Below are 26573 nucleotides of genomic sequence, written 5' to 3'. Positions count from 1 at the left end.
TAACCGGTTGAGTTAATTATGGCTTTCCAGGTTTATATATATATATATATACACATATATATACATGCATTTATATATATATTTCAATGCACACACACACACACACATATATATATCCTTTTTAAGTCAATGAACGGTTTGCTGTGTTGATAAGATTTATACTGTAAGCTGAAGCTTGAAATAATTCTTCCACTTTAACAGTATTTTGTTTTCATTTCTTTTAACTGACTAAAGCCAGCAAACTGTGATCTTCACTATTCTCCTTTGCAGAAAGCTGCTTATTGCTGCAAGTTGTTTTATTCGTATATTCATATATACACGCACACATACATGTGTGTATATATGTGCATATATATGCAAATTACTGACCAAATCTATGTCCAAATTCATTGTTATTTTTGAAATATATTTTAGAATTGATAGAATTTATATTCTGTGAAACAGTACCAAGTTCACACATGCACAAAGATTGAAATATTTCTCTGCATGCTGTAATTCAATTGAGAATTGGATTTTTCAGTTCACACCTACAGCTGTTTCCCCCATACCTATTCATCCTGCTTTTAAGAGGATTGCTTTCAATTTATGCAGTGTAAATATACGTAATAATTTATAAATATAAAAATATATATGATAATATATATATGTATATACTGTGCCTCATGTATGGATTATATTGGCACACGTGGAAAAGACTTTTAATTTAGGCAAATGTATAATTTAACATACAGGTTTGCAAACTTGTAAGAATTCACTTGTAAGAATGTTCACTTCAAGAAAAATTTGGACTCTGGAGAGGTATTAACTTTAGTTGGAACTTGGACAAAGGTGAAGTGTGCAATAATGAAATAATGATTTAGTTTATCTCTGGACTACTTTTTAGGTGTTGCAAAGGAAAAAAGTAAAATACAGTTGCAGTCAGTCTAGATTAAAGCATTTTTCTCAAAAGTTGATTTAAAGAAGTTCAGGGAAATAAAAAGGAACCTACTCTGCAACTAACATGCTTTTCTCCATTTGCCTTTTTTTTTTTTTTTTCCTAGTTTCATTTGCTCTACCACTAACGTTTTCATACCTTCTTCACTTATTTTTTAGTGTTTTTAATCCAAGGTAACTAAATGTAGTTTACCATGTATAAATGTTAGGTATAAATGCTTAAGATGGAAAAGTAGAAAAGAAGTTTACAGTGTCATAAAACTTTTTGCTTGACTCTAAAATTCTGAAAGGTAGATAAAACACCTAAAATCTCTTTGTAATTGTCCCTAAAAATTGCTGTAGAAATTGCAAAGGTGATGTGATTTCAGCTCAGGAGGCTGGACAGGAACCTGCCAGGGTCAATAATATGCCTCATTCTGTTTACATGAAACAAATTTGGAATTCACACAGAAAACTAATGGAGTCTCTGGTGTCTTGCAGATTTCCTTGGCTTTATGTCCTATGTATGATTAATGCAAGCAAGTGAGTCAATAAAGACTTTTCTGTAGTAGCCAATAGGCAAGTATGTTTGGAAAATGAATGAACTGCTGAGATTAATTGCACAGCTACCCCCCTGAATATCTTGTTGAGGAACTCGGAAGGAAATGCCATCCCTTTTATATCCAAAGGATTTATTTATTAAAAGTTGTTCATAATCTCTATAACATTAGATATCAGGTTGGACAGAAAGTAATGCTTTATTATCATTGTACTAGTCCTAACAATTGGAAGCTATTAATTACTGTAACAGAATAACTCATGTGAATATTGATCTCAATCTACTCAACCAACTTGTTAGTGTTCTGCATAATAATGGCCAATTCTAATAATAATTAGAAAATTGTATGTTCTAAAATGTACTGTGGTTCACTAGACAACAGAAAGACTTAAATGTAAGTTTTGTATGAACTTTTTTTTTTCTTAAAAGAAAGAAGATGGTAGTATGATACATTTAAGTACTCTTATTTGCATTTTTCTAGTCATTTTAGAGACTATATCACATTTGAGTCTAGATTTATATCTATATTTATTTTAGCAAAGTACTGCTTATCAATACTCTGTCAGTAGATTAAAATTTATTTCCTGAAGTGAAGAAATAACAGGCATATATATATGTGTGATTTTTATATATATATATATATATTTATTTTTATTTTTTTTTCTGGACAAGTTTTAGAAATATTTTTAATCTATTGGATAATTCTATCTGCAGACCTCTGTTTTTATTTTGACTGTCACTACTGTAACATCTGAAAATATTGTTGTAAATAGTGAAGAAAATCTTATAAATGGTGAATAATGAGTGAATGTCCATTTCCTTGAAATGAACAAGGAAATGCAAGACGGAAAATCCTGAGTCCTCAAAGGAAATAAGAACTTGTCAGCATACACTATGTTCAAGTTCAGACAGAGTTTTTTTTCTTTCCCATTTTAGCATGAAATCAATAGGGAATGCATAATTTTTTAGATGTGTATGAGATTACACAGCAAATGGTCACCAATAGGATTCTCAGCTGCCATACAATCTGGCATAGCTCCTTTCTGCTCCACAGCTCCAAGTTGCATTCAGCCCTTTGCTGATGTGAAGCCACTTTTTGGCTCCCTGCCCATCTGTTTTAGTGATTACTGTCACATAAACTGATATTTCTAAACTAGAAACTGTGTTGTTGTGAGATTGCCTGTTGGATTTACCTTTTGTGATATGTTACAATAGTTTGACTTGTTACTTTAGCATATAAATGTTTCATCGGCGTTTTCTGCAATATATAGAATGATACTATGATTTTTTTAATACAGAAGGAGGAATTATAAGAGACTGTAATCAACTTTTAAAAATGTTTGCTTTTGTCATTGTCAATAATGATACTTTCAGAGTTTTAGTTCTTTTTTAAGGTCAAAAAAGCAAACAGTATCCTTGAATAAAGTATTTGTATCAAGTTTTGGCAGATTTTTTAACAACTGTAAAATACACAAAGAAGTGGTTTGTCCTATCCAAATTATCCATTAGTACAAGACTATCCTAAATTACATCATTGCATATGTCAGCTAAAGTACAAAGATTTCAGGAGGATGGGGAAGAGCATAATTCTTACAGAAATTAAATAGATTCAAAAGTGAGGTACAAGAAATATAGCATCCAGGAGTAGGCAACATCCTATCATCAACTTAATCCATTTACAAACCCAGAAGCAACTGCAAAGAAGCCAGCACAAATGTCAGTGGAGTATGCCAGAGAGCCAGATGCCATCACTGGAAAATTACTTCCCCAGCTTGGCATCTGTGCCTTCTGCTTGTCATTCAAAGAGGAGGAAAAGCTGGGCAAGTGTGATTATTTTGGGGTGTGTATAGAACATGTTTTGCTCTCTTCACTTTTTCTCTCTTCATAGCAATTTTCTTGGCTAATTTGCATCAAGCAATACCAAGTTTGGAAAGGGTACAGGCATTTTTGTATATATATATATATGCATACATATATATGTATAAAAATGTGTTATCTGTTTACATTTGGGCAGGATGGAACAGAAAAAAGGGGGGAGACCGGGGAAGGAAACAGAAGAATGCATAGCAAAGTAAAACCAGAGCAACACATAATAGAATTATGAAAACAAACATTTACCTTTCATTCTTTCTAGTGTTTATTTTTTTTCTATAGTGAAACTTTAATAATTTCTCCAACTTTCCCTGAATCAGATGTCCTCTGTAAATCAGATGAACTCTTGGTACTTTCTATTTGAAATGACATTCCTCTTAGCAGGTTCTAAGAATTCAGATTTGGCAAATTATTTTTTACAACTTAAACTGAGTTCTTCTATATCCTTAATCTGCATCCAATTATTGTTCGATAGCCTTTTTTTTTTTTTTTTTTTTTTTGTAGAAAGGTAAATTTTCTGTCTGTGTTGTCAGTAGTGAGACTATTTTACTGGGCTTAACAGTTCTACATTTTTAGGAAATGTGCCCGTAATATGTTTAGTGGCCCCCAGTGATGGTGGAGTCACTGGAAACTGTATAACATAGCAAGTAACTGGTAGTCTTTCAGTTAGCATATATGCAAAAAGGTGTACACAAAAGGTGTAATATCATATTCAAATAGCTGTGTGTGTATTGATCAGGTGGCAGTGATAAACACTATCACTTGGGTAATTTTCACCAGTTCTGTTTTCAAGGCTATCTTCTGTGAAAACATTTGTGGAAAATAGAGATCAAAATACTTTTTTTTAATTTTATTTTAAGTGAAAATACAACAGTAGTAAATATGAAATAAAAGTGCTAATTAATTCAGGGAAATGCCCTATTTAAAGAGATATTGATCAGAAAGATACAATTTGAAGTAAACTGTAGAGTTAAAATATTATTTTCCAAGGCTTAAAAAATCTCACAGAAGATTGCTTTTATGATTCAGCGATCAAACATGTTTTCAAAGACCCAATTTAAGGCAGACAATAAAGGTTTTTAATGAACACTTGGGCAATATACTACCCCACTGACAGAGCAAGCCTCCTTTTTGTGTGGTAATGCTGGATTCTGAAATGAAACACAGTAGGTAGGAGAAAGTTTAAAAGATTTCAAAAGCTATCATCTATCTGAGAAGTAAGGCCATTTTTTCCCTCCACTTTAAGTTTCAGCATCTTATATCTTTCATGCATGCAGTACTTACTAAAGCTATTAAAAAAATATGTCAGTGTCACAGCATCAGCACTTATGAGTAAGTTGTGGTTAGAGTTGGCCTGGGCAAAAGTGATTGTTTCTGTCTAATTTTATACTTAAATCTTTCAGTTCCCTTTTTTTTTTTTTTTTTTTTTTTTTAGGTTCAGCAATCACTGCTAAGAACAAGAACCAATAAGACATAATCATCAATACCATTTACATTTTAGCAGCAATGGAGTTTTACTTTTTTTTTTTAATAAATTATAAAGATTTTGACATAGTGATAAAATTGGCACTGTGCAATTTAAGGTTGTTTTGTCATAAAAGATCCATACACATAGATATTTATAGTTCTTTGGGAGTTAAATCTTCAGCTGCATTATCCTAGAATAAAGTCTTTATCATCTGGATTTGAAATTCCAGGTGTGTCATCACTGAAACATTTTAGCTTCCTTGCTTATTCTTCTTATTAGAGTCTAATTTTTTTTCCACTTCACCTTTTGACACCTCAGTGCTTCATGGACTTTCAACCCTCTCAGCCCAGGCAGGATCAGCTGCATCAGGCAGCAGGTACATAGGGACTAAGTCAGTCAGGTTTTGGGTATCTCCAAAGACATAGACTCCACACGTAGTGTGGAAATGCTGTCCCAGTATTTGATAGATCCTTTTTACAGTAAAAAAAATGGTTTTCTTATGTGGAAATGGGATGTCCAGTACGTTGGTCTTTTGCCTTTTGTAACCTGCCTGGGCATCACTGAGAGGCATCTGACTCCATCTCTGCTGTCTCTCATCAGGTATTTATGCACATTGGAAAGATCCCCCAAGTCTTCTTTCAAGGCTAAGCAATCTCAGCTCTCTCAGGCTCTCCCTGTATGTCAGATACTGCAGTCCTCACTCTCCTGTCTGGTCCTTTGCTGGACTCTCTCCGAACGTCCCTCTCTCTTGTACTGCAGAGCTCAGAGCTGGGCCCAGTACGTCAGGTGCAGCCTCACCAATGCTGAGCAGAGGGTAAGGATTCCTCTTCTGACCTGCTCACTGCATTCTTCCTAGCACAGGCCAAGATGCTGGGCACTTACTTTACTGCAAGGGCAAGTTGCTGGCTCGTGTTCAGCTTGTACTGCTGGACTCCTGTGTCCTTTTCCTTAAAGCTGCTTTCCAGCCAGTTATTCTCCAGCCTGCACTTGTGCATGGGGCTATTACTCCCCAGGTGCAGAACTTGGCATTACTCAGTGTACTGCTTTCGTTATCTTCATTACCAAGCTTCAGCACATCACTTGCATTTTTAGTAGTAGTATTAGTTGTTGTATTGCTTTGAGTAATGGATAAAACCTGATTTATTTTTTTTTCCAGCTCTTTGAACTGTATTCTGTGTGTGAAAGTTCTTCCTGGGTATTTTGAAGTTTGCAGTTCACAGAACAAACTACTCAAAATCTTATTATTGTTGTATAATTAAAAAATTTTGTTTATGCTACATCACAAAAACATTTTTAAAATCAGGTATTTTTATAATTACTATACTTTTGTTTAAAATCTGGTTATTTTAACACATTTTTTGTCTTTGTAAGGTTGAAGTTTTCAGATACCTGGAAACCAAATTTCAGATAGAAGCATATTTCCCAAATTCCCTTGTCAGTGCATTCTCTTATTATGTATTCTTTCTATGGTGTTGCATCGTATAAAACTTTACATATCTGTTGAGATATGTATTTTGTCCTTTATTAATTTACCTCATAGATATACTGAGCGCTTTTAGCATATTCTTTATTAAGATGTTTTGTGCCTGATTGTTTTCAAGTATGAGTAGATATCTTTATAATTAATTTTTCCAGTTTTCATAAATGTATTTGAAGAGGTGTGGGATGAGATGGTTCATGGTAGTCCTGCTTGTCAGCAGGATCACAATTCATTCGATAGAACAAAGAGGTTGAGAATCTTCCCACTTGAGAATATTTATGGAACAAAAATTGAAGCCATCTCGTTTGAACTGCTGGCTCTCAAAAACCATTACAGCTTCTCTTAGTTCATGGTGTGATCTCAGAGAAGTCATAGACCTGCTGAGACCAGAATGACAGATATTTTGGACTGTCTGGTTATTTCAAAGCACAATGCAGTCACGGGTACAGTGAACTACTACACTTCAAGTTAATTTAACTTAGGCTCAAAACTAACTGTCCTCCATGTCCTACCACTACTCTACGTAAAGCTATACATACTGTTCCTTTAGCTGCAACCTCTTGGATGAGCTACATTGGTCCCCGCTTCTTTGAAACTTTATTATATCATATTCATTGATGTTTTACAGTAGTGATGCCGAATTTCATTTATATTATTTAACTGTTTTTTTGTTCCTTTTGTTTTCTCTTATCTGAGAGATTTTGTATGTCAAGATGTTTTCACTACTGTCTACTTGAAAATCCAGACATAACTCATATGGAGCAATTCTTGTCACTAGTGTAGTCATGTTACAGTTACAGCTATTAAAGGTGAGCTTTTAGAAAATTTCAGAGAACTCAGTGCCTTGAATTTCAGTGACAGTCTGGTTTCTTATTCTTCTTTGAAAACCCCAATGCAAAAACTTCTGTTACTTACACTTTAATTATACATGTTAATGAGTTGGAGGAAGGACGAACCCAGCAGAGACAAAGTTTCTGAGTCATAGAACAAATTTAAAAGTACTTCAAACTAGGGAAAATGTTAGTGATCTTTTTTTGGAATTTACAGTGCTCTATTTCTGCGGCTGTAGGTTGGAAACAGATTGGATGTCAGACTGATTGTCAGCATTTGTGTTAGTGGTTTTATACGTGGGTGGTTTCTCAAGTAAGGAATTTCGCATTTACTGCAAAAGCTAGTAAGATAACTTTCCTATAGCTAGCTAAGTATTAAAATACATAAGGAGTAATTAATGTATAACAAGAATCTGAAAATATATCTTTTTATTTCAAAGAAAAGAGATTCCTTAAACATAGTTCCCTATGAGAATGTTAACAATTGAACCAACAAACTAAAAATACAGGGTTTGGTGTGTGCTAAAAGGATTTGACATGAGAAGTTTTAAGTAGCTTCAAACTTTCTCTTTTCTTTCTGGTGCTTCTATCACAATAAAGACTTATTTTTCTGTGCTTGAATAAACATCTGCTCAATCAATATATGTGTATTTTTACACCTACATCTATAACAGATAGTGGTGTTTTAGCTTAGTTGGTTATGTAATTTATTTTATTGGTCTAAAGCGTGGTCATCACAATTCAGCATATTACTCAAAAAAGTGAGCTCTGGCTCACTTGAACATTTTAAGCACATAATTTACCACCTCACAAAAAGTGGAATTGAAATGGCTCTTTTATGTCAGAAAATTAAGACTTCTGAGCAGTTCTGTGAACACTGGCAAGAGGAGTACAGTTCAGCGTCTTCAATACTGCAATCCATGTTGTAGCGGTCCCTGGGACTGCATTATTCCCTCTGCACTTACTGCCCCATTGTTAGTAATCTGAAGCCTTTTCTTGTAAGCAGAACAACTTGTTAAATGCCAGTGCAGTTTTGCAGATAGTTTTTTTATTGTTACTTCTATTTATTTATTTATTTTTGCAATGCCTAATTTATCTAAGCAGAATGAGAAAATCAAATCCTGTTTAACTGTGTAGGTTTATACTACATTAACAAATGTGGCTATAAGTAAATGTTGGTTTTATTAAATTGGTGCACAGATAAGGATAGTAGGAGGGAAGACTTAGCTGGAGCTGTTTATTCTGTGACACTGTGAATGCTTAATATGTTTGACTTCTCTGGAACAAATTTAAAAAGTTACTATGAGAAAGATTGGTTATACTCAGAATAGTTGGCAGAATGATAGAGCAAAAATTGGGGTAAGTGGAATGTTTCAGTCTGAAGAAGTATGAAAAATGTTTGTGGTTTGGTAGATGCAGTAAGGGCTAACAGCAGCATTTTAGTATGAATAAACAAACAAACAAAAACAACACAAGAAACCCAGAAAGAGAGGCATTGCCCTGATTAAGGCAAGAGTTAAGTATTGTGTATCCTGTGTTTTAAGTTAGATTAAAAAAAAAAAAAAAGGTGATGATAGAAGAATGTCATGATTTAATATATTTTTTTATTTTTTTATTTTTAGACCATATAAAATACTCTAAATTTTGCATTTTCTCTGGAAAACAAGGAAATACCTTCTCGTGCATGTGTATTTGTATGGCGAATATTTACATGTATTTATACAGGAGGAGGACTGAAAAAAAATATGACGGAAGACAATGTATGTCTTACCGTGGGAAATAGTTTCCTTCTTGCTATTAACTGTTGTATAGCATTGTTAATTCAGATAAGCATTAAAGTGGTAAAGATATTTTTGTCTAAAAAGTATGTAACTGAGCTTTCATACTACGTTTCTTTGGGTCTTGTTCTTGTTTAGTTTGATGATTCTGTGAAGATAAGTTTTCTCTGGTATATCCACTTTTGCATGAGTTCAAATTGCTCATCAGTTAGTATATAGTGAAACAAATGTACCACACAGTATAAAGCTAAAATAACAAAAATACAGTTGAAATTGGGAGAAATAGAGACACAGGGGAAAATGTGAACTAATAAATCCTGCATTAAAGCATGCAGCTACTTGATTTTACTTCTTTTAAGCTTTTGTTTTGCCAAAAAGACCTAAAATATATCGTGCTTTTGTATGACTAGAATATAAATAATTTGATGACAGCATCATTCTAAAGTTCATGCATGTGTTTAAAATGATTTAGTGTTCTCCTATAGGTCTCAATTTTATCCAGATGCCTTATTCAGTCACACCAAGAGCACATTACTGAATATTTTATTTATCATTTTGTAAGTCTTAATTGACTTGCAAGTTAGAACTGCACTATATTCAGTTGAGCTGCGTTTCACAGTTGTTTGGAAGAAAAAGATAAATGTTTGAGGCATTTTCATGGTTCAATCTAAGAATTCCAGGGATTATTTTTTTTTTTCTTGAAATAGAAGACTCAGCAAAACAGATTACTAGGCTTTTGGCACAAGTCCTGCACATTATGTGCAATTCATAATTAAATCTTCCTTTATCAACTGGATTATTGATATCACAATATCTACTGCTCTGATCTGTTAATATTAAAGAATGTTGCTTCCTAATTTTAATATTTTTAAAAAAGCTGAAAACAACTGCCAGGTCTGTAACAAATATGTGACCATAGAAGAGTCAGTTATCTTGCTTTGGGAAAACTTTTTCTCCTTACTCAAGGATAGAAGAAATGAAGGAATGAAAAATGGATTTCTTTCAAAATACACTTTTGTTGACATGAATGAAATGAAAGTTTACTTCTTTGTGTGGCTTGATACTGAACTGCATGCTAAACATCAGAAGGCGACAGGTCTCATTTTTATTGATATCATGAAATCAAAGCATTGAAAAAAGGTACATGTGGCAGCATACACTGTATGTGCTGCATTGTGACTCTGTAACTTATGACTTTAGAATATATTTGTTTATGTAACACAGATATAGTCAACAGATAACAAGAAGAGGTTATTAAAGAACAGCTTTTTCTGGAGATGTTAGGAATAGGTGTTTGTGCTCTAAAGCACCACATATGGACATGTTCTCACCACGTTGGACTGTTGGCAGTGGCAACTCTATCTGAGGCACCTCAGATTCTCAGAGCCAGTAATTAATCCTGGATCCAGGGTAAGTTTAGGTTTGGAACTGTGTGTACAGTAAGCAACGGGGAACAGAACAGAAATGCCCTGTAGTTACTGGAAAACATCTGTGAGTCAGGATGTATGGTTACTTACTGGTCGCATCAATTGCTATTTTATTCAAGCAAATCTCTGATCTCGAAATCAAAAACTAGTCTAGTTAGATGATACCTTGCATGTGCAGAACATATTTAACTAGAAAAAAATGGGAGCATTTGGTTCTGTTTTCCTGTTACTATTTTATTTCCTCCAACGCAGAAAATACTCAAATTAAGGAGTGGGTTTTTATTAAAATATTTTTAAACAAGTTTTTATTTCATTCTGCAAGCCTTTATTTTAAAATATTTCAATAAACTGACGGTTTAGTAGGTGGGAATCTTCCATGCAAAATGGATGACCTGGCAGCATGTGAGCATATGGGTACTGTGGTGCAGAAGACTTCCATTTAGATGTAAATCCAATTTTCTAATAAGTTTCTGTCCTAGAAATTTTTCTTAGAGGGAATGACATTATCCCCAGTAAACATGGCCAAGGTCATGCTTGCATAAGTCTTTGAAATTTTATGTTAAAAACGGGATGTATTTCTTCTCCTAATTTTAGAGTTAATGAATTGATATTTTAATTTTTGAAATTGCAAGGAGCCAGCATTTCAATGGAGGAAAAAATTATCTCTGGTTGTAGTTTACAGTGTGTTAAAAGCTTGTAGTGATACAAGATGAAAGCAAGGAGTAAGATTACATATGTAATTTAACCATATCACATTTTTTTGAAAGAATTTGTAGTCAGAGATAATTGCTTTTTTTAAAAAAATTTCCTTGCAGGTTAATAGATTAAAAGCTGATCTATTGACAAATATATCTCTGTACTGAATCAGAATGCAAGTGTAAGTCATTCTACCAGCAGAAGATGCTATTATATTATTGCTGTTGAATGAAATTTTAGCACAGCACACACTTGTGATACAGCCATGTGACATCTGTATGTTTCTTTCAGTGGGGCTAAAGGGGACTTGGCAGTTACTTTACCTCCCTTCAGGAACCTGCCTGAAAAGGAAATGAAAAAGTAATATTTTTATAAGTCCTCTATAATATGTCACTTACAGACAAATTTAGGTAAGTTACAAGAGACGGGTTTTGCACCTTCTTCAGATCCTTGTATCTCCCCTGAGGATAACAGTAAATTGTGTGGCTTACAGAATATTCTGTTTAAGAACTTCATATTGTAATTTCAAGGAATGCTTAATGGTCATTTCCAATGTCATGCAAGTATTGTGTTTTTGAGTTTAATGTTTTAGTTAACAGGAACCAAAGTTACAAAATATAAACTTAAATCTTTGTTATAATGTTTTGTGGAGACATCAATTTGCAACCCACAAACAGGGAGACAGTAGAATGAGCTGTTTAGCAGGAAGCATTGCAGTTTAGCAGGGTTGTGATCTTAAAGGTGCAGACTTAGAGAACTGTCAAAATATGCCCTTCTGTGGGTCTTGAGCATCTTTTCAAAGAAAAGTGTACTTACCTGTTTGCTGAATAGGGATATGAGCAGGATTTGTAGCTTCGTGAAGCAGTCAGGCAATGCATCCACTCTTAATCACGCAAACTCTGTGTACATGATAGGAACTATGTGGGTGAGTGGTTCTTTGTACTATTTTTTTTTTCCAGGAAGCAGATGTTTTATTTTCCTTGGTTACACTAAAAATGTAATTTGTATTATTTTAAGTTGATGTCTCATATCTTTGTTTTCTTTCACATAATCATTACCAAAGGTTAGCAGAAGGCCCAGCTTTTAGTACCATGGTGCACATTCTCAGTATTTAATAGCTTATTTTTTGAAAGAAAGTATCATTTTGTTTTTCAAAATTTACCTACACAACAAAAGCAACATAACTTGATTTGCATAAACAAGCTAATATTTGGAGCACTGTATTCAGAAATAAAGCTTTTTTTTTTTTGTAGTTTCTTTTCCAACTTCTTCTTTTCAACTTCTTGTTAATATAAAATCAAATAATAATCCATCTAACTTGCTTCTGTTTGTTTAACTGAATGCCTTTTCATACCTCTGCAAGATTTTTTTAAGTTTTTAATGCTTCCCTCTTAAGGCAACTGGTGTAAAAAATCAACTCAGGTTGCAAGCACTGACATATTCAACTTGAATACTTGAATATTTTGTTATTTTTTTCTTCATTTTTCTTGTACATCTAAGGAAAAAAATGCTGTAGCATGTTATGAAATATTATGCCACATGCACATAAAAATATATCATAGTTGGCATATCTGTAATTTAGTTGTAAGTTTGAAATTCCTATTACAAGTCTATATATCATATTAGCAAAACAGTATCCGTTCTGTACCATATTATTTTAGTAACATAATAGCTAGATTTGAAGTGGAATTCAAAGGTCATAGTTGCCATCATATTGAGGATTACTTAATCACATTTTTCTTTTTGTCACAGAATGGAAAGGAAAATCTCCCAAGTCCTAACTACAACTGTCTATATATCCACACCACAGTAGGTGTGGAAAACATCTAATATATTTGTGCAAATTCATTTTTTAAACTTACAGTGAAGAAAATAGATGTAAGACTTTTTTTTTTTTTTTTGGGGGGGGGTAGTGGTACTAAAGCAGTCAAATATTAGATTCTTTGAAATCCATAAATTCATTATATTAAATGTATTTGTCATTTTTATTTTTCATACTATATATCACAATACTTGGAAGTATATTAGCAAATACTAAATTTAAAATTACAACAGATAAAGAAGATAAACTACAATGTTCATCCCCCACAAAAAGATATTATTCCTTGTATTTCACTTCCCCACAGACAGTAGAAAATAAGTGTGAAGGTACTTTAAATGTTGCATAACAACAAAATTAGATGAAATGAGGAGACATTTCTTCTCAGAAAGAGCAGTCAGGCATTGGAACGGATTGCTCAGGGAGGTGGTGGAGTCACCGTCCCTGGGGGTGTTTAAGGAAAGGTTGGACATGGTGCTTAGGGACATGGTTTAGTGGGTGACATTGGTGGTAGGGGGATGGCTGGACTAGATGATCTTGGAGGTTTTTTCCAACCATAATGATTCTATGATTCTATTTTCTTTGCCTGTACAGAGAAAGTTCAGTTGATTCATACCCGAGTATGAAAGTTATTTCCAGAGTAATGATACAGAATTTCAGAGGCTGAATATTAATGAGTATTAATACTTGTTTGTCTTACTATTAGTATAACACTTTATTCCTCTGTTTTGGTTTTAGTTTCGCTAGAATGTTTTGCGTTTTGCTTCAGAACAGCTACCTCTTTACTTTTTTTTTTTTTTTTTAAGAAAATATGATGGCTATGTCCATTAAGGATTGCGGTATAGAAGCAACAGTGGTAGCATACCATAAGTAGCACTTTTTTTTTTTTCCTTAAACATATTGTGGTGGTAAAACTATTAACATTTAAAATTTGAGAGGTTTAGCTAAGAAGTTATTGCAGGTGAACTCAACAGGCAGCTGAATGCCACACAGCTGCTCGCTGATTTCCCCACAGTGGCGTGGGGGAGAAAATTGGAAAGAAAAGTGCAAGAACTCGTGGGTTGAGATAAGAACGGTTTAAAAAGAAGGGGGGGGGGGGGATGTTTTTGAGAAAAATATTACCAATAACTTAATCTGGGTTGCTGCAGGTGTTTTGGGTTGAGAGAGCCCATGACTGTATTCATTGAGTGTTCAGACTTCTACTAGTTTCTGTGTGTTTGGTCCATAATAAATGGAGAGTGGAACAATACTACAGATTCTTAACTTGCTCTTGTTTGTAGTCTAGCTGCTGATTTTAGTCTGTCTTGCGTTCATGTTTTTGCTTTTTTGTTTCATCTGTGAGAAATGGAAGTTGCAATAACTGTAGTTGACTAGTGTGTAGTTGCACCTGGTCTTGTTCTTAACTGTTCTGTATTCCAGTTGAGATGATTCTAGTATTTAAGATTTTTACCTTTTTATTGACGTGTAAGATTTTTATACCTCAGCAGTGTTTCTTGTCAGAACTAAGGAATGCAACTTCGGTACCAATAATATTGCTTTCTAGAAAAAATGAAGGGTCAAATATTTAAACTGTATCTATTACAAACATAATGCAGCTGATACAGTACAGTATCTTAATATGGGTTGAAATTGTCTCAGGAAGGTTGTTGGGTGCACAGTGAGATGTGGTGCGTGTGGCACTAACCACTTGTAATTAGTTGAAAAACCTTTTGTGTGTGGGTCACCTGGTTTCCGCTGACCAAGTCCTGACACTAGCACTTGATGACTGGAAGAAATTTGCAGCTGGTCTTGGCTTGTTTCCCGCAGCAGACGTATCTTCATCACAGGAGGTGCCCATGGGAGCAAACTCAGGAGGGAGGGCAATGGTTTGCATTCATCTAAGGGGGTCATTTTGAGAGCCACTCCCTACAGGTCAGAGCCGATGCAAATACATGATGGCATTAGAAAACATTTAGTATGTTGTGCTTAGTTATAAGGAAAAACATATTAGAATCTGATGTTAATAATATGACTACTTTCATGTAGTTATTTTTTAATTACCTTTACCTCTGTAATAAATTACAAGACATACACAGGATGATGCTTTTTGTTTGATGTATGCAATTGGTGGGTATACCGCCATAACTTAGAGAAAGTAGAAACTGTTACTGGTAAACTCTTGGCTTTGCATTGCTTTGAGTGACCACTTCAAACAAATGTCAGCAGCTATGCTGTCAGTCCCATTCCTTCATATAAACACTGTTTTTGCTAGCTAACAACTTATGTTTGATGTATGTTTGATGTTCTGCCTTGTTACCCTGTAGTAGAACGTGTTTTGGAGAAGATCACTGGTCTACTGCCTCCCAAATACTTATGGAAACATGTCTGCTCAGTCAGCACTATTGAGAGGAAGGCACAAGGTTGCCTATGTTAGCTTTAGCTTAGCTATCTGGCCTAAAAATAGTAACATTTCTACTCCTTTTCAGTTCTTGGGATGTAGAAACAGAGGCCTTTCATAGTGTAAAAGTTTGGTTTTGTGGCTGAAGCTAGAAAATGCTAGGTTGGAGGTTTAAGTTGGGACGAAAATGTTTAATGCCTTCTCCATGTACATGAGTGGTTGGATGCTGTACTGGGAAGCACTGCAAGACATCGGGTAATACTTTGTATGCTTTCATATTGTTTCTGAGAATGTGTTTAGCACTGTATGTCAACCCTCTTTGTAAATACGTCTTACTTGACCTCATTGATAATTTCTCTGACTGTTAGAGCTTTCGAGTAGCTGAGTTTTATGTATCATTTAGGTTTACAAAAAAAGTATATTCAAGTAAAAAGCAGTTGTTCTTAACTGCATTTTAGATCTTTCCTGTGCCTTTTGGTTCATGGTTTTATGTTATGTGGTTTTAACAAAAAAGTTTGAATTTAGATAATACATTTTTGATACTGTAGTGAGAACACAAAGCAATGTATACTTAGCTGGCAAAAGTCAAAGGCTATGACAGAATATGTTCCTAAGCTTCTATATGGTCATAATCAAAACATGACACCTCTTTGCCTAGTGTATTTCTGATTTATGTTTAATCTGAGAGTTTCTTGTGGCACTACTTAAAAAACGATAAACAGCAAACGACTTCAGACTTAGTTAAAAAATCTGGTTTTAACTTGTTTTCTTTCATTTTTTGTGACAGTTTCTGTGATTCAAATGTTTGTTATATATATACTTATTTTAGTCATAAAAATTCTATGTTGCTAGGTTTAAATTTGAAATTTTATAGTTCATGCCTGAATTACAAAACTTCAAGGTATAACAACACCATCAGTGTCTTAATGGTACAATTTTCAACAGGACTAATATAATTCAAGAAAAAGAATGAGAAAAGATGGTTTGTGTGCAAAAAATCCACAGAGCATTTTGCTAAAATGATACTTTCTTCAAAGTGCTTGAATGTGAAGGAGATAATAGGGTGGGAGAATATTTGTGAATATCAAGTGAAAAAGAAAAATACGAGTCTATTTCTGAGGTTTTGTTCCTTGTAACTTGCAGCTAATGTTTTCTCATTAAAAAAAAAAAGGCAAAAAACAACTTGACTCTAAAATTCTCAAACATCATGAGAATGAACAAGTTTCATGTACGTTTTTTCTTTTTAAGGGTATTCATGTCTATCATGTCTAAAAGGTTCTTGGGAATTAGAGGGAGGTTGGACAACATGCAAGTGCTCCTTGTTGCTTGTTACAGACTCATAGAATATCTCGAGTTGGAAGGGACCCACAAGGAACTTGAACTTTATGCAGGCAGGAAACGAAGTGGTGATAGTGCAAAGCAGCAGAGGGAAAAAGAAGAGTTAATTCAATAGTATCAGCGTGGATTTCAATGAATAAAAGAAGAGAGGAAGGAATGACAAGTAGAAGAGGTGAATGATGGCCACCACAATGAGAGAGAGTTGATTAGTTTTGATGAAAACAAATAACTTGTAGAGAATGTTGTAGAGGAACTTGTAGACTCTAGTTATTAGCTGAGGAAAAGGATGACTCAGATGTTGAATGTGTCAATTGAGGTAGAGAAAGATAAAAAGTACCAATTAAAGAGCAGGAAGAGGAGGGAACTGATTCTGTACTTGTGAACAGTCCAGATAGAGGTTACACTAATGAAGCAATTGGAAAGGTGTTATGGGGAGGACAGGATCCCAGAAAGGTCCAGGAAAAGAACTGTTAGAAAAGAAGTGACTGCCTGTTTCAAAACCAGCAGGTAGAATAAACTGGATAAAAAGACATGAAATACATTGACTCTGTGTATAAAATTGAACTTTCTCACACAGTACTTGTGAAGGCCTGAAGCAGGGACATAAGAAGGCTCACAGAGACAGCTTTGTATCAGTTTCATATGCAAAGCTGCCTGTGTGCCAAAACATGTAGTTCTGCAAGGGTGCTATAGAACTCAAACTCTTAAGCTCCAACAAATCCCTGTTCTTCTGGCATTGCAGTGAGATTAGGTTGTGGCATCTAACATCTTTCTGCTGGAATTGTCTTTTGAAGAGTGTATAGCTGGCTCTTTTGGGAAGCCTTGAATGTGCTTCTGTATCAACTAAAGCTCAAAGCTCGAAGATACTTTTAGTTATCCTAAACTGCATCCATCTCCCTTTAGATGGAGATGAGTATTTAACAAGCTGGTTCAATCCTGACTATAAGGATTTTAAGACGTTTTGTTGAAAGTGGAATTGAAAAACCACAAGAAGAAATTAGAGGTGAAGGTCTAGATTTTGAAGAGTTACAGAGTCAGTTGAAACTGACTTAGCTCATCTTATGGGGTAGTGTCAAAATGCTGAGGAGCGTTCTGAGGTTTGCTGGTAGATATGAGGATAAATAGACTCCCCCAGAGAGCTGTGGAGGTATTGTACATTGTGTTGGAGAGAGAACATACCTGTGAGAGTTGGGTAGGCTGTAAACTGTAGGTAAAGGTCATGGGAAATGAAGACTTAGAGACTCAACTGCAGTTAATGGAGGATTTGTTGGTTTGATATATGAGCATGTTAATATTTAGTTGTTACACATTAAAATGAGCTCCTGCATTGTGGACTAAGTCTGGTGGATTTAGATTCAGGTAGAATATATGAGAAAAACCCAGCCATAGACAGAATAATAAAAAGAAGTGATTTCATTGTAGAAGGAAACTGCACTGATGTCCAGTTAATTTAATTCCTACAAAGAAAAGATATGACCTTTACATAATAGCATAATTAATCTGTCATTTATTCTCTTTCTGAGATTTGACATTCTTTTATTTATTTATTTTTAAGATTATTAGTCTCATGGGAAAAAAAATAACTTAGGGCAGCATAAACCCATCTTGCTTACTATACTTATACCTCTTGCTATACTTATAATCACATATGGTGTTTTTTCCCTCTTTCATTACTATGGCATGAAAACAAGCTCTAAATTCACATGCTATTGCTGCTTCTCACTTTTTTTTTTTTCTGATGCCATAACAGCACCAGAGTGTGAGATGTGATGGTGTAAATGAAGAGGCAAAAATCAGGGCAATAGTGTTTTTTGATTAATAAATTTGTATGAAGATTTAAGTCTATTCAAAATAAAGTAGAGAAAATATAAATCATAGTTCTGCCAGTGCTGTGTCCGTTTAAAAGAAGGAAACAGAATTTTGTAGAGAAACAAACTTGGGTGAAATACCTTATGTCTGTACTTCTTATTTTCTCCTGCCTGATTTTTAACTAGGTCTACAGTGACAGCAGGCACAGGTAGGCTTCCTAACTTTAGATAAAACTGTAGACTTCTTATTTTTCCATAAATGGTTTGTAAACTTCCCCTTCTACATACTTGAGATGTAAGCTCAAATTTCTATGATTAATACCTTTTCTCATATTACAATTTAAAAAAAAAATCTGAATTTAATAAAGCACTTAATTTTCTAAGGGTCATATTGTTATGTATTTTCTTCTGGGACTTTGAAAAGAATATTATATGGCAGTACTACATGTGTCACTAATGTCTCCTTGCCAGCATTCAGATATTAAGAATAATCAAAATGGTAATTATAGTTGGACACGTTCATCAAATTTATTCTGTTGTGAAGCAGGCTTGAATCATTGTCTTTTAAAGAACCTCTATATATGTCTGTGTGAAAGGGTTTATTTCATGTTGTGACAGTAATGTGTGGGGAGTGAGGGCAGCCCATGCTTCTGAAAATGAAACAAAGATGTGTTCTTAGTACCTGTATGCTAGATGAAGTAAAGTCGGATTGTGAAAATAATTTGCTGACCTGATTTCTATTGGTTGTGTCTGTTTCTTTCCCTGTTTCTAAGTGTGTTTCACCAAGACAAGCTTAGATAAAGCTTTTTTCCCTCCCAAAATGTAATTGCATATCACCTTAAGCTTTCCTAAATCGGGATGGCTGACTCCTTGCTTTCTGCTCTGCATCATGCAGTCCCTCTGTTCCAGCCCTGATGCTTGTGCCATTAGGTGATGAGTGCTTTCTGAAAGCTTTTGCTACTTCAGCTATCAGCCATAATGTCTTTCCATTTGTCTGTCAACTGAGTCATTTGTCCAATGGTAGCCTAAAAAGTGCTTGGGAACACGCAGTGGGAAGAGAAGCAGGAAGACGGAGGTCCCAAAGTAATTTAAGATGCTTTGGAGCCTCATCCTGTGTCTTCAGTGCCCAGTCGCGGCTTGGCATAGGCATATGTTTTTGAGACACAAGTCTCCTGATAACATAAAAGGTAGGAAAAAAAGTAAATTATTTACTATGCAAATTGCATAGCAGAGTACAGCTCCTTTTCGTTTGAGGAACGGGTTTAAGCGGAGGCTGGTATAACCTGCGTCCCCACTAGATGGAGTTGCTGGTATAGTTGTGCGGGGATCGCCGGCAGAGAAAACCCCGCGGGGGGGGGGCCGACAGCACCCGGGGTGTCAGAAAGAGGGCTCCGGCTTCAACACCGACCGGGCTTCAGCACCGAAGTGTCCTGTGTCAATCCATGCAATTCAGAGGAGTTTCGCTGACGTAAACTCGCACAAAATTAAATCAGGATCAGGTTTTTAGGCCTTTTCACCCTTTCTCCTGCCCACCTCTTTCCCCCTTACTCTAGGGAATAGCTAGGTACTGTCAGCTAGGAAAATAAGACGTGTCAAGGAACATACATCTTCTGTTTGGACGGGTCTCTAACTCTTTAAGGGATAAACATGATTATTTTATATTTATTTTGTGACTTTATTTTTTTTTTCCCTTCCATATGTGAACACTCTAGCATGACTAAAGGCTCTTGGCTTTTTTTATGTTGTGAAAAATGTGTGCAGACAGTACTGAATGCTAAATAAATGCATGCTAAGTGGTGCTGAAAAGGTTAAGCGTGCTACAGTGTCTATGTAGACATTGGGTATGAAACACTGGAGAAGTCAGCGGACACAGCATAGTGCTTAAGAGAAACAAAATTAGTGATTCTTATTTGTCTGAGGTAGGTGCGAGCCTCTGTAAAGTCTTGATCTTTATGCAAAGACTTAGTAAAGAAGAGCAATCATAAGGAAAACCTTAAAATAGAAATAGGGATTTTGATTACAAGATAATATCAATGGAAGTATGGTAGAATCACCCATTAATTGAAAAGAGTAGATGGAAATTTTTTTTTTTTTCAAAAAGACAAATCAACATTTCCCTAGTTGATAAAAATAATCATAACATATATAAGGAAGGAGAGTATTGTGTGGATAAGGAAGACAAGGCTATTAATGATTGCTAATAATTTGTCAAAATATACTAATGAAGCATTTTATTTTTAAGCTCATAATATGCTTCCCTTCCTGCTCTCAAGTCCTGGGGGCTATTTTAATGTGACGTTAGGAAAGGAGCGTTTAGAGGAAGCACTGCACTATTCTTAGCTTCTATACCACTTGCCAGGATTACTTCTGTACCACATCAACCGTTTTATAAAGTGGAGAAAGACATGTGTTGCATGGATAATGCAATATGAGGTTCAAATTGTTATAAGTGCTCGAAGTCTGGAGATGTTCAATCTCATAATGCTTTATACATTCGGTATGCGTAAACTGGTTAATATAAGTTCCTGAGATGAGATTGAAATGTGAACGGTGTGTGGTCTTACAGGTGATCTCCTTCAGATCTCTTTACTTGATAGTGAAGGTCTAGACTGACTAGGCAGTCTGCTGTGATAACTCTAAAGGTTGAATTTGAGGTTTAAATTTTGTAAATGTGAAATTTGGGAATTTCTGAGAAGCAGAAGTTGGCTACCAGATCACAGCAAATTGAATGATTGTAAATGGAATGTGCTATTTACAAATGCACTGTAAACAAAAGAATGGTTTTGTATTTGTTCTGCAGGCATCTTAGAAATACTGTTGGTCCTTAGTGCTTTGTTTCAGAAATTCTTTGGTATCCTGTTTTTATTTGCATTTTCAAGATCGATCAGCACTTTTTCATTAATTTTTAAATGGCAGTCTCATTGGGTGTAGGGAGAGGGTACCTAACTGAGCTCTGCTCTGCCATATGCTATGACACTGACAATCCAGACAGGTTGGAAAAGTGTTGCATCTCGCAGTGGTGTAGTGCAATCACTGCAGAAGAACTTTTAATCTGCTTTTCTAATTGAACTTCCACAAAGGCTGATCTGGATTTTGTAGATTGGTAGCCTCCTTTTTTGGGAAAGGTTTGTGATTGTTAATCGGTAGCTAATTGATAATATCAGCTACTGGGTGAGGCATAAAATACAGTTCAGTTACTGAATCCAGTGTGATCCAAACAGAGCACCATTGAGGCAACTGGAAGATGTCATATGGTGTAGGGAAGGCTTTACAATTGCACACATGGCTTTTTTGTAGGATAAGGGAAAAATGAAGTATGAATAATTTGCTGATGAGATACTGATGGGACATATGCTGTTCTGTAAAATTATATAGTAGTGGTAGTGATATCTGCACTGTGCATAACGCCAAAGAGTCAGATTGTGTACAGTCATTCGTGTAGCTCTGGCAAATTTGTGGTCGTACTTACTGTATATATATAGCCATAACTTCATATGTGTTTATTTTTATATTGGGTTTGGTGGAGGACTGTGTATAGTAAAAGAAATGGCTTTAAAGAAGTGATATATGCTTTATTTTTATAAAAATAAAAAATGTATTTTTTTAAAAAATAAAGCACTTTTTAAACCTTTATCCTCTTAGACAAAATGGAAAGTTGTCCTTGAAGGGGTGAAAGTTGTTAAGGACTTCCCCTGTATCCACTGCAGTAGGGCATCATATCAGGCTAAAGAATTATATCTCTTTTAGATCTCTTACAGTACTGAATTATCTATGTTTAGCATTTCTCTACATAAATGCACATGTATAGGCAATTTGGATACTTAATAGTTAAAACATTGATGTTATTGCTTTAATAATATGAAGAGAGAAATACAAACTATTCATAATATTTGTGGCTCATATTTTTCTTGTTTTCAAACATGAAAATTAAGAATAAAAGTCCAATGAGTAATTTAATCTTAAAATTAATATTAGCTACATTCACAGTACTAAATTGCCTTGAAATAATTGTTCAATGTGCTGCTTTTAAGAGTTTAATCTGTTTTATGGATGTCCTCTTATCTGTAAAGCAGTGCAATAGACAGAAGAAACTGCTTGACCCATCACCATGTTCCAGAACTTCACTTTGGGAAATTGGATCGACTTATATGGTTCCAAACTGTTTGGCTGGGAAACATGTTGCCTTTGATTTTGACATAATGTAGAATGAGTTGGTTATCTGCCTCCTTACATAACGTATTTGTTTTTCATTAAACATTCTGATAAGGTCTTATTAAATTACCATGTATTATTTATGGTATTTCATATGAAAATGAGCTGAAGGGAAAACTCTACCAGCTTAGGGCATTTGCAGAATAACAGAATAACAGGCTTTCTGTGCTAGGAGGGAAAAAAAAAAAAAAAAGAATGAAGAAAAGCATGACATACTCCTGTCAGAACAGGAGACTGCTTAAGGCAGAGAGTAAGAATGAAAAAAAGAGAAAGGGCATAGAGAGAGTTCATTTCTCCTTCTTCTTGCTTTGTCTTGCTGTGTGGTGCGCTTTTTTTTTTTTTTTGGTGATAAAGTAATTTGTGCTGTTCTATATCTGGGCTGTTCTAGTAGATCAGTTCATGATAAACTGCAAAAGCATGGATGTTTCCTAAGCCAAAAACAATCCCTGTATTCTAAGTTTGTGCATTTATTGTTTTGGTAGCGATTGCTGAGTGTTTTAAATACATTATTTTTGTTGCACTGACTGCTTTTGAGAAAGAAAAAGAAAATAACTAATTTTGCTGGAAATTTTTTGGTTTTGCATGAAGAGGATTTAGTGGATCTAAATCAGTCTCTGAAGCTTGTGTGGGTGCAGGTATGTGTGCGCACATGTAAAATGAAAAAATATTTTTTTAATACAGCGCCTGAGTTACAGTGACATGCTTTGTATCTGTTTCCAGTTAAGCGGGAGCTTTTCTTTATTTCTAAGGGTAGTTTTCAAAATCCAACCAGTTACTCTGTTTCTGAAAAAGGTTTCTATTTTATGTGGGTTATTTATTGTTGTTAATGTTAACTCTTGGTATAAGATGTGCTCTGTGGGAGTTAGATATCCTATAACATCGGTAATTTTAAAATCTTCTGCAGAGTTTTTTTAAAACGAACTCCTTCAAAACCTCAGGTGTTGCTTTGAGGATTGACCTTCTTTCCCAAAGAAATAATATTTCATTCATTTGTCAAATTCTAATTAAAAATAGTAGTATTTTCTGCTATACTTGAGTTGTATCCAGGAGGAAAAAAAAGACTTGTAATATAGGACTTCAAGGACAAGTTGTAATATAAATTATTTGATTTGCAGGTCACATCCTACTTTATTACATAAAGACTAACTAGATCTACTAATGAATAATTATTACTCCATAAAATAAAAGGGGGGGGGAGGGGGGTGTGAATCCTGCAAGAGTAGAATACTAATTTGAGGTATCACTCTCAAAGTAAAAAGTAAACATTAAATGCTGAAAGTTGCAAATGTAATTTTCCTATGTAACCCGATCGGGCAGTCCTTTATAATAGATTGACTGGCTGTCAAATAAATTTGTAATTTTAGATAAGATGGGTTTTAGTCCAATTTAAGATACAGTCTTTATCCACGCCTGCTGCCCTCCCCTCCCCCTCAGTAAAAGACAGCGTGCCACAGCATTTTGTTTCATTCCCAGTGTTTCTGCTGCAGTGGTTGTACCAATAGTTCAGTGTCTCTGTAATGCTTTTATGCGTTTCTCTGGGAAAGTAGATGGTAAAGGACATGTGGCTATAAAATTAATTTGTATTTAAAAATAAGCTCATTTAGTGATTGTGCTGTGTATTTGCTGGAATCCTCTTGACTAGCCAAGATTCTTTCCCTTTCCCGTTCTGTGCTTCATACTTCCCTTCTTGGAAGGGGAAAGCCCCTTTTATGTCAGGTGTGGGTCCTGGGAGGAAAAACAAGTGTGTGTGTATGCGTGCGTGTAGAATCATAACAGGCATTCGTTCCCAGCTGGGCAATGACATTAATTGCCCAGATCTCATGGACGCCTGTGATGCAGCGAGCTCACTTTCTCTCCTTTCTGATCCTCTCCAGGGATTTTTAAAATGCAGTATTTGAATTTTGGTGAGTGGTAAAGACCCTGCCCTAGGACCCATTTGACAAATGAGAAGCTGTGCAGCATCAGCACCAGCCGACTGAGCCTCACTGAGTCAATCTCTCTCTCTACTAGTCAGCAGCTACTGTTGTGAGACAAGCTTCAGCTCTCTGTCATTGAGGAAGTTCCATTTGCTCATCAATAGGCTGCAGGCTGTGTCTTTTTTTTTCCTCTCTCTTAAAAATTCAGAGTTTAGATCTACCAAGTTGCCTTAGCTGACAAATGAATGTAGGGATCTAGTGCCGGGGGGGAAAAAAAGGCATTGAAGAAATACCGTTTCTTAAATAATCAGACGGAAAAAACTGTAGTGACAAGATAGGGCAAACGTGCTTGCATGCAAGCCCCCTCACTTGTTCTACGTAGACTTCAGAGCAACACCATGCAGCATCCCCTTACGGGTGCAACCTGCGTGGCACTGCCGAATGTGGGCATGTGTCCCCAGCTCTCCTGTGCCTTGACTTTTATGTACTTACAGCAGGTAAGTTTGCTCAACTTTTGCTTTTCCTGTAGTGCCTGCTTTATCAGCATCATTTGGGGGATTTGTAATCGTGAGGATATTTTTGTGTGTGAATCGACTGTATAAATGTCTCCCACTGTGTGGAGTGAATGTTGTGCTTGCACCTAGGAATGGTGAGAGTGAGCAGAAAATATGTTTTAATAGAGATTCAAGCCTTTGCATGTCTTTAATTCTTTTTTTTTTTTTTTGCAATGTCTTTATTGATGCTGTTTATAGATATTTGACAGAGTACTTTGACTGCATTTCTCATGGATACAGTAGCAGAGTTTCAGCCATAAAGGACTGCTCTTTTTTCACTTGCAAGCATAAATTATACTTCTAATGTAAATGTGCCCAGTGGCAATTTTGTTTAAGCCTTCTTTGAAGCCAGAAATTTTAAGTCTGTGTTGAAACATGCTGCTGATTAAAATCAAGCTGATTTTAGTCATTAAAAAATTATAAAGCTATATCTGTGCAGAATTAAAATACTTCTGTCACTGAAGTGTATTGGAATGGGTTTAAAAATGTTTTGAAATAAGCAAAATGATACCAATTTCTAAAAGATTAAAATCCATTTTAGAGCATTCATTTATATATATATTTGCTTCTATTTCTGAAGTATTTTCACCCCTCCCCCTCCCCAAATTACTTACCAGTTAGTAATAACTCTTACCCAGTTATTTAATGTTATAATAACGTTATTATTTAAAATCATCATTGTATGTTAGTTCTCTATTTTTAATAGAGCCTACTGTTATAGTCATCTAGTAGGTGTGCATAGTTGAGATGGAAATATGTTCTCAAGCAACAATGATTAATCTTGTTTATTCTGTTACTTTCTGGTGGAACTTCGGGAAAAGAAATTCTTTTGCTCATTATAACAAATAGGAGCATTTGCCTGTGAGTTCATCCAACTGCCATTGCAATAGTTTATATGCATATTGACTTCCATGAAACAGTCTCTAACTTTATTTCTGTATTTAAAAATGCCTGAAAGATTTTTTTACAGTGTTTCTTTGCTATATCTTGTTCCTAAAAATTATATAAATAGATTTAAAGCATTTATTTTTTTTCCACAATATTTGCTTTGTGTTACTGATGAAAGGACAGAACTCAAGTATTTGGAGGATATAAACCCTTCTGTAGCTTTTTCTTCAGTAGTGTAGTATAAACCATTTCTGACTTAGAGAATGGAGTGTATAATGAAAGATTCTTGTAAAAGCCCTAGATTATACATGTATGCGGGCGGGATATGTCTGCAATTAAAATTTACAGCAGTTAAATATAATGTATTTAATATTTGAATAAAATGTACGCCATAATTGAAATATCTGTTCTTAGTAGTTCTGTATTCTGGGTACGTTTTCAAAATGACAATTGTAGATTAACTTTAATGATCCAGTGTGATTTGTATGCTCACTGGTTGTATACAAAATGTACTCCTGTATTTCAGTGGAATTGTTCCTCTGAGTTTGCCAAACAACAATTTGAGTGCTGTAGATCCAGCTTTTGAAAAGGAAAATGTGAACCAAGGTGAGAGAGGTCAACGTGGCCACAAAACGAGCT

General features: G+C 35.0%; 1 protein-coding gene across 11 annotated transcripts in view; it reads left to right on the top strand.

Moving 5' to 3' along the window:
• The window catches only part of RBFOX1 (RNA binding fox-1 homolog 1), an 875363-nt gene that overhangs the window by 553004 nt on the left and 295786 nt on the right, over nt 1-26573 (top strand). For 2 of the 11 annotated variants that reach the window (XM_083800061.1, XM_083800077.1), the window contains exon 1: nt 14777-24989. The exons of 4 other annotated variants lie outside the window; for them this stretch is intronic. In XM_083800061.1, the coding sequence (XP_083656187.1) occupies nt 24846-24989 (144 nt within the window). In that variant the 5' untranslated portion in view covers nt 14777-24845. Of the gene's footprint in view, nt 1-14775; nt 24990-26573 lie in introns of those variants that run through there. 5 more of the 11 variants (XM_083800081.1, XM_083800070.1, XM_083800083.1 and 2 more) reach the window with 4 other exon arrangements.

This window comes from Anser anser (assembly GCF_964211835.1).
Source record: "Anser anser genome assembly, chromosome: 15".
In the NCBI taxonomy this organism is placed as follows: domain Eukaryota; kingdom Metazoa; phylum Chordata; class Aves; order Anseriformes; family Anatidae; genus Anser; species Anser anser.
This window is presented reverse-complemented; position numbering and strand designations above follow the sequence as displayed.